At 42.4% G+C, this 9,421-nt stretch overlaps 1 protein-coding gene across 1 annotated transcript in view; it reads left to right on the forward strand.

Moving 5' to 3' along the window:
- Window positions 1–9,421, forward strand: part of COPS7B (COP9 signalosome subunit 7B) — a 26,856-nt gene that overhangs the window by 6,113 nt on the left and 11,322 nt on the right. The window contains exon 2 of the mRNA XM_011952046.1: window positions 1,299–1,501. Coding sequence (XP_011807436.1) covers window positions 1,299–1,501 — 203 coding nt within the window. The remainder of the gene's footprint in view (window positions 1–1,298; window positions 1,502–9,421) is intronic.

Raw genomic sequence — 9,421 nt, forward strand, 5'->3', positions numbered from 1 at the left:
GCTGGGATTACAGGCGCCTGCCACCATGCCTGGCTCATTTTGTATTTTTAGTAGAGACGGGGTTTTGCCATATTGGCCAGGCTGGTCTCAAACTCCTGACCTCAGGTGATCTGTCTGCCTCAGCCTCCCAAAGTGTGGGGATTATAGGCATGAGCCACCTACCTGGCCTTTTTAACTTAAAAAAAAAAAATTTTAAATTGAGACACGGGTCTCACCATGTTGCCTAGGCTGGTCTCAAACCCCTGACTTCAAGTGATCCTCCCATCTCAGCCTCCAAAAGTGTTGGGATTACAGGTGTGAGCCACTGCACTTGGTCTGTCTTGTTCTTGGATTGCAATTTCAGTTGCTGAAATCATTTTATCTGATCTAATGACACATTTCTGATTCTCAGCCTAGCATTTCAGGTGGGAGGGCTATTTTGTTGGGAAATGAGGACCTGACCTTTTTTGTTGTCCTGATTGTGGACTTCTCAAGTGTAGTAAAGAAGTAACAGTGACCCTTTTCCTCATTTCTGCAACCTGTCATTGTAAGTCCACCGACTACCCATGGATATCTATGCCTTTAGCCATAGAAAACCCTTCTAGGTATATTTGCTCTCCTCTCTGTATGTATCTTCCTTGTGTTTGTTTCTACAGATTTGATCATTGTGTTAATGTTCAAACTAGTAGTGATGTGGCAAAGGATTTGCAGAAAACTGGAGTCTTGGAGTCATGCAGAATGTTGGTACAGCCCAATAAAGAACTATTGTTGGGGAATTCATATTGGTTGTAAGTGTCTGAGAAAACAGATACAAACTTCAGGATGACGTCTGAGCTGGCAGTACCCATTGGCCACCTATAGGTAGATGTGCTGGCCTGCAAGTTTTTTTTTTTGTTTTTGCACTCTGCTGGGCAAGTAGCCAGTTCTTTCCAGTAACTGGGATCTGCTGGAGATTTATGGTGATCTGACAAAGTCTGAAAGCTTCCAGAAGGTGGTAGAGTGGCATATACTCAGTAGTTGCCTGTCTCTCCACTGGTACAGGTTTTTAGGATCTCTGCAAGTATGCTGCAGCATGTGAAATCTGAAGGCTGGGTGAAGCCAAGGAGGCAGAGAACCAGGAGGTTGCTTTCTTAGATGTTTTTGGGTCTTCTAGGTCTCATGGTTCATTTATCCACCTCTTGTTGCCATAGCTATTAATAATTACCACTAGCCTGCATTTCCCGAGCCTAGAGGCAGCTGTTGGCTGTGTGAGTAATACCTGCATTTTCGCTAATGCTTGCCAGATGGTTTTTATAATGATCTTATGGCCTTATCTACAGTGTATCCCCTACTCCGTGTTGCTGAAAGACCTGGAAATGCGGAATCTTCGCGAACTAGAAGACCTCATCATTGAGGCTGTCTACACTGACATCATTCAGGGCAAGCTGGACCAGCGAAACCAGCTGCTGGAAGTGGATTTCTGCATTGGCCGTGACATCCGAAAGAAGGATATCAATAATATTGTCAAGACCCTGCATGAATGGTGAGGCTGAAAGGAGGAGGGAGATATCTAGCATGTCTTTTGTGCCTCTCCTTGCAAAAATGTGATTTCCTGGTGTCAGCTGAGGGTTTGGGGTGGGCCTGTGGCTACCTGGGAGCTGGGGCTTAGTGAGCCAGAGAGTGCGGCTACATTTGTGATCACAGCTGTGCAACAACAGGAGTCATTTCAGGCCTCCTGGTGCCTTGGTTGTGAAATAGTTCTTGCCTTAAATGCAACTGGGAGCTATTTAAAAGCGGGCTATAAAATGCCCAGGGTTAGCAGGTGGAGTCTGTGTGTCCTAGCTGTGTGAGGCTAGTCCTGCCCTTTCCAAACTCACACTCAGGTTTGACCACACTCAGGAAGGCTAGTGTTTGTAAAATTCTTTCTTTGTTTTTATTATTATTTTTTCTATCCCTGTTGAAGTTAACATGTTTATAAGATTCTTTGGATAAAAGAACTTATGTTCAAAATCAGTAACATATTGGGCTAATGTTTGTGAAACACCATGAGGGACATGGAAGACAAGGAGTGGGTCATTTTAACTTGGAATACAGACTCATACAAAGAATATTTGATAACTATATTCCAGTATATAAAAAGCATTGGGACATTTGCGTTTTCTCTGTTTTAATGGAATTTGATATTTGCAAGAGCTGTCACACATTCTACAAGGATTTACTATGCAGTGATTTAAATTATTTGGGGCTTATAAAGTCAGATAGACTGATTGGAGAAGTTTTAGCTCAGTTTTGAAGGAGGGCCAGGGTTAGAGTATACCTGGAGGTGAGGAGAGTGTGTTCCCAGGCATGCACATGGCATGTTGGGAGGCATGAAGCAGAGCCAGCGAGCTTCATGCACAGGTTTGGGAGAGAGAGAATCTCTGCTCATCCCCGAGGAAGCATATGCAGAGAGGAGCAGTGCCACTTTGACTCCTTGGGGCATGATGCCCCCTGAGTTTCCCTCACTTCAGCTACTCTTACACCCCAGGACATGTGTTGCTCACCCCTCACCCCAATTTCTGTCTCAAGTGTAGCCCCAAACACCTCTATACAACATCTGACACAAGCGGAAGTTTTCAATAGGTTACAAAACTTAGAATAAATAAGAAATAAACTTAGAAATACCCCAACACAAAAATGGTCTGGCACACAAAACCTAGTTTCTGAACCTGCCAAAGTTGGCTGCCCTATTCTGTTTTTGACATGGCTGACACAGCTTTTTATGTCCATAGTCTGGTTTCCTGTTTTTAAGCCCCCAAAATGTTTGACGTGGAGGTACCAGACTAACTGATTACCACGGGATGTTTACTAGTAGAGACTCCTACAACTCATTTTTAGGCACTGGAGGTAGATTGAAACAAAATTGATAGGCTGAAGGGTACCACATATATGGCAAAATGCTCACACTGTTGGATCTTAAGTGGAGGGTATGGGAATATTCATTGTAGTCTTTCAACTTTTTCGTTTTTTAAAAAATTAATAGTGGAGAAGATAAAATAGGAGGGGTATGGCAATTAGGAGGCAACTTAAACTTCTGAGAAAAGGAGGAATCTTCAAAACAGGATGCTTTTAGAAAATCTTTTTTTTCCGTTGAGAAAACTGTTGAGAAAAGGACTACTCAGTGCCATCTATAAAATCTATTCTACCTTTTTTTTGAGATGGCGTTTCACTCTGTCACCCAGGCCGGAGTGTAGTAGTGGTGTGGTCTTGGCTCACTGCAACCTCTGCCTCCCGGGTTCAAGCGATTTTCCCGCCTCAGCCTCCCAAGTAGCTGGGATTACAGGTGCCTGCCACCACACCTGGCTGATTTTTGTATTTTTAGTAGAGATGGGGTTTCACCATGTTGGCCATGCTGGTCTCGAACTCCTCACCTCAGGTGATCCACCCGCCTTGGCTTCCCAAAGTGCTGGAATTACAGGCATGAGCCATTGCACCTGGCCTGGTTTTTCTTTGTCAACACTGTAAAATTAAAGTATTCTGGTGTTTGATTCAGCACTAACTAGGCATAGACTTTGCAAAGGAGAAGGAAGAATGACACAATTTTCTTTTGGACAGATTTCAAGGCCAGAGAATGGCAGGGGAACAGAAACCCTCAAGTAACCTCCTGGAGCAGTTTATTTTACTAGCCAAAGGTACCAGTGGCTCAGCCCTCACTGCTCTCATAAGCCAGGTCTTAGAGGCTCCTGGAGTGTATGTCTTTGGAGAACTTCTGGAGCTGGCCAACGTGCAGGAGGTAAGAACGGTTTTCAAACAATTTCTCTGTCTTTGTTCTAAGGCTCTCTGTAATTCTCCAGGTTTCCAAAGAATTTCAATGCTGAAGTATTGTGAACCTGGGAGGTACCCTATTGAGAGAGGGATGGGAATTGGTGGGGCAGAGGAAGAGATTGAGAGGATGTCCTTGGCTCCTTTTATCCAGTATTTTTATCTTAACTTGGGTAAAATTAGATTGTTGCTAATAATAATCTAAAAGATAGTAAAAAAAGTCAAGTTGATACTGATAAATTACAAAAGTAATGCAATAAGCACTGATGTTTAATAGGGGTAGATTCAGGCATTCTTAGGGACGAGAAACCTCTAGTGCATTATCGATTAGGAGGATTGGTCAGGGACACACAGCAGAAACTTACTGCTATTGAACATAAAATGGACATGAATCGGAGTGTATTTTTCTTGTGGAAAAGGACAGTGCTATGCCAAATGGGTTAGATATGACATGAAAAGCTAGGACATAGTTCATTTTACTTGTTTGCTTGCTTGTTATTAAAACCTTGGGTATCCAGTTTTGGTAATTGTGCCTCAAAAATGAGAAGATCCATTGAACAGAAGGAACAAAGACATGTAAAGCAATCTATACTTCTCCACCTCTACTTCCCACTTTGAACATTTTTATTTATTTATATTTATTCACTTACTTGAGAAAAGTCTGTGAGCATCTTTATTGCTTTGTGGGGTGGAGGGTCATACTCAGGAGCTTTTGACGGATCGGTGGGGCAGGTCCCCTTCCTCTTCATCCTCACAGGCTTCTGGCTTTGCAGGCTGGTACTGGCTCTGTGGAAGGCTGCCATGCACCGATCTGGGTGGTGGTACCTCTTGTGGAGCATGTGCTGGATGCTGTTGAGAGTGGCCCTGCAGTTCTTGGTGGTGGCTATTTGCATATAGAAGGAGGTTTGCTTTTGTTAGACAGTTTATCACCTTCATGACCACCACAACACCTTTGCTGTTGGCTCCACACCCACAGTCAGTTTTAACAGGAGTTTCAGTAAATCTGTTAGTTGTAACCAAAGGAGTTGCTGGCCTTCAGGTTGTTGGATTTGGAGCTGTGTGTCCACCTGTTCCTCTTGATGGGGAAACTGCAGCAGTTCCCCACAGCGCAGCCATTTCAGGTGCCCACTTATGACTCCTCTACCTGTGATGGTCAGAGATGAGAAGAGCCACTTTTACTTTTTCATTGTAAATTTTTATTTAATGTCAGGCTTGCTTGCCAAACTAATCTCTGTGAGGAGGTCTGTAGTGCTCAACATTGTTTCTTTAGAGCTGAATACATAGCCTGACACACAGTAGGTTTTCAATAAAAATTTAATTTGCCAGAAGTGGAAAATGAGTTTTATGAAGAAAATTTGAGAGAACTGGGTTCGTTTTTCAACACAAGAGATGACCAAAGGGTAATATGTTCCTTCAGGTTCATGAAAAGCCTGCATGAATATGCCAAGTAGTTGTTTTGTAACTGTGGAAGATTGGCTAAGAGGAGATGGTTGGAAAGTAAAGCCAGAAAGACTTTATTATAAAGACTTAGGCCAGGGGGAGAAGTGTTGGAGTATCTGCTCTGGAGAAAATACTCTTTTCCGGCTAGTTTTGTTAATTATGTGTCTGAAAAGTGGGGGCTAGATTGGATGGTCTTTACCAGGTTTCTTCCCCTCCTTCTGATTCAGGGACTTCAGGAGGTTTGCGGTAACCTGAGAAAGTAGCCTGAGGTATTAGGATGCTGGAGTTCTCCATAGGGTGCTTAGCAGACCATCTTAATCTCTCCATACGTTGCGTTTTTCCTTATGTGAGCTGAGAATAAGCTGGTTGCCTTTCAGTGATCTGAAATTATAGATGCATTTCTTGGAAGCTTTATTTTTTTAAAGGCTAAAATTGAGTAGTATCGCTAGTCCTGTTTAGAGTTTACTGGGCTTGGTAAGTTGGAAGGGTAACAGGAGCACGTTTGTGATTTAAAAAAAAAACAAAAACTCACCAGTTAACGTAATTGACAGCAGAGAAGTTCCAGGCAGAACAGTGGCTCTTTCGTTTTTCTTCTACACATGGCTTTTTGCCAACAGCATCAGTGAAGAATAAGTAATTTTAATGAACATTTTGATTTGGGGCAGACTGATACACTGGTTTTCTGTCCCAGCCTGGCTTTCTGTCATGCCCTATGATGTGCTGGTCTCTCCCAGGGTTCATAGTCCACATGTAGTCCTGAAACTTGGAATGAACCCTGAGCTTTGTTCACTTTGGGTTGGTGGTGGCTCATGCCATACCTACCAAGCTAGTATGTAGATACGGCTGCTGCAGTCTTTGTTTTAATGCAAACAGAATCTTGAGATTTGAACTCCTTCCAATGCTTAATGCTTTGTATGTGTGTGAGAGAGAAAAGCAGTTCCTTGGGCATGCTGTGTAGAAAGTAAAACATTCCTGAGGGAGAGATATTAAGTTTGGGGCTTTAATAATCTTCTTTATTTTTTCCCAAAGAATCAGAGTTGAAAGAGACCCCAGGGGCCAAGTAATCAAATAGTACAGAATAAACAGCCGTGGCATCTTTGACACATGCTCACCCGTCCTCTGTTTGAACACTACAGTGATTGGTAGACAGTTTGGTCTGTGGTGAATTTTTTTTTTCCTCCTCAGCTTGCGGAAGGAGCTAATGCTGCTTATTTGCAGTTGTTGAACCTGTTTGCCTATGGGACATACCCAGATTACATAGGTGAGTTGATGAAGATCCTTCAAAAGACTTGTCTTAATTATGTTGCTCAGTTTGGAAGTCCATCAAGGTTTGAGATATAAAGCATGGCATAGTGGGGAGACTTCTTGACCTGGCTCCCCATTTTGCTGTGCGTGGTAGGTGACCTCACAAAGGGAATTTTCCTTCTCACCTTTTATATTCTAGTGGGTAAAATGGGGACTGTGTGTGCTCATCCACAAATGTAGCCCTTGTTTATTTTCCAGATGAGATTCTTGAGGACTGGTGTTTGTAGGGCTCTTGGAGTGCTGTGAAGTGTCAGAATACCCACCTGTAGAATATTTCAACATTTTAAATATAAAAATAATACCAGCATATTGAAGAAAATTTGGAAAATAGATTTTTAAAAAGTCACTCATAGGCTGGCCGCGGTGGCTCATGCCTGTAGTCCCAGTGCTTTGGGAGGCCGAGGCAGGCAGATCACTTGAGGTGAGGAGTTTGAAACCAGCCTGGCCAACATGGTGAAACCCTGTCTCTACTAAAAATACAAAAATTAGCTGGGTGTGGTGGTGGGCACCTGTAATCCCAGCCACTCCGGAGGCTGAGGCAGCAGAATTGCTTGAACCTGGGAGACAGAGATTGGGTAAGCTGAGATTGCACCGCTGTACTCCAGCCTGGGCAACAGAGCAAACTCTGTCAAACAAACAAATAAATAAATGTCTGTCATAGTTGTATTTCCATCAGACATTTGGATGCTGGACTTTTTTGTGCCCTTTAAGTTTGTGTTTTGTATTACATAGGTGTAACTATGTATATAGTTTTATGTCTTGCTTGTTTCCCACTTATAGACATTTATCCATATTTTAAGTCTTTGTAATATTTTTAATATTTCATAACCTAATATTTCATAATCTGCTTAGCCCATTTTCTGTTGTAGGGCATTTGAGTCATTTTAAATTAGAATCTTAAATATTAGGATGAGGTATTTGTGTGTCCAAACACTGACTTACCTTCTACCCAAACCATTTTTTTCTGGTTTTCCTACCCTTTTTTAATGGTATGACAGTAGCCTGATACTCAGGGTCTTCTCTACGATATCCCTGACTTCTTCTTTCTCCCTGGTCACTTCTACTTTGTACGGCTCTCAGACTGGACAGTTTGCCACTTCCTGGTACGCCACATTTTTTTCTGACCTTCCCTTTGTTCTAGGGAGTGTGTTCTGTTTTTCTGTCCTCGCTTACTAAAGAGGCAGCATTGCACAGACTCTGTTACCAGACTGCGTGTAGCCAGTCTGGCTCCACTTCTACTAGTTGTGTGTTCATTGACAAATTAAGTAACCTTGTGCAACTCAATTTCCTGGTCTGTAAAATGGGAGTAACAATACAAGTCCATTATTCCTTACCTACATTCCTCGAAGCTAGATGTTTCAGAATTTAGAATTTTTGGGACGTTAAAAGGGTAATATGTGCATGCCTTTTTATGTAACATTTTCAGAGGAATGTGGAAACAAGTGGGATAAAAAGCCTGTGTCCGTTCAGGTCCAAAATTCTCACCAGGTGAATTTCAGCACCATGCTTAAGGAAAAAAAATCAGTTTGGATTTAGTTTGTTGGAATCCAGAATTATGGTTAAGGAATTGAGGACACTTGGAATCTTGTGGGGTTGTTGTTAAGATGAACTGGATGTGTGTATGTATGTATGGATCTATGTGATCCGTAAGACATAAAGCTTGCTATTTATGTTAGCTGCTGCAGCTGCTGCCCTTGCTGTTATTATCATTTATGGTTATTATTGAAATTTTACCTCTTCCTTGAGGCTCAACTTAAACTCCATCTTGTCCATGAATTCTTTCCTTTTATCTCCCGTACCTCCCAAATGATACTGTTCTCTTTCTCTCTCCCCCTCCCCTTTCATCTCTTTCTCTTACTCCTGCCTCCTCCCTCTCCTTTCTTCTGGTAGCTTGTACCTTTCTTCTGGTAGTTCTGCCTTGCATTTGTAGCTGTTGAAGCATCTGATTGTAAGACGGAGGACAAGTCCAGGGCCATGAAGTTGCACACCTCTAGGTGATTGGTGGCCCTGGAGCTGTGCCATGCAGCAGCACTGGCAAAGCCCGTCTTACTCATCCTTGATTCTTCTCAGGACAGAGCATGCACACAACAGATGCTCGATGAAGATATGTTTAACTTAGCTGAATGTCACAAGGGGCACAAATAGTACTCCATTAAGATAATTGCCACATCATTTTGCTTGTTTACTTTTTAGGAGACTAAACTCTGTTTGTAGAAACTGAGTCGTCTTCTTTGGAAGTACATAGTCTTCCAAAGAAGACAGGAATATTTGCCAAATGAATAAATGCAAAGTCATGATAGTGATTCAGTAGTAGATTTGGTTTGGGGAGTTGGTGAGCTTATTCCATAAAAGAAATCCTAATTTTATTTTGTGTCTTGATTTTTGTGGTGGGTGGGACTGAGCAGCCAACAAGGAGAGCCTGCCAGAACTGAGCACAGCTCAGCAGAACAAGCTGAAGCATCTTACCATCGTGAGCTTGGCATCAAGAATGAAGGTACGGTCCTGAGCCCTCGCTTGTCTTCCTCCTCATCCCAAGTCAGCTGTCTCATTGGCATCAATGAGGGAAGTCCTAGCTGCATATAGGAGAGTCACATCATAAATGCATAAAATTTGCTTAACAGAGGAAAAGATAAAATAGTGTAGAGAAGTACTCTCCATTCCATACAGGAAAAGTATGCCCAGCAGTGATTGACTCAGCAGGTCTCAGTCCTGGCATGCTGTGGTGCTGCATGTGGCATGAGCATTTTGCCATATTAAGGGGAGACTGCTGGTAAAGATACACATTTTTCAAATAGCAAGGCATCTCAAGGCAAGTTAATAACTTTATCTCTTGCTCAGTGCACAGTGAACTGTGCCAATCCTGGAGGAAAAACTTGCTATATTGGACTAGCTAGATTTTTTTTTTTTTTTTTTTTTT

The sequence above is a fragment of the Colobus angolensis genome, unplaced genomic scaffold (assembly GCF_000951035.1).
Source record: "Colobus angolensis palliatus isolate OR3802 unplaced genomic scaffold, Cang.pa_1.0 Scaffold33, whole genome shotgun sequence".
NCBI lineage: Eukaryota > Metazoa > Chordata > Mammalia > Primates > Cercopithecidae > Colobus > Colobus angolensis.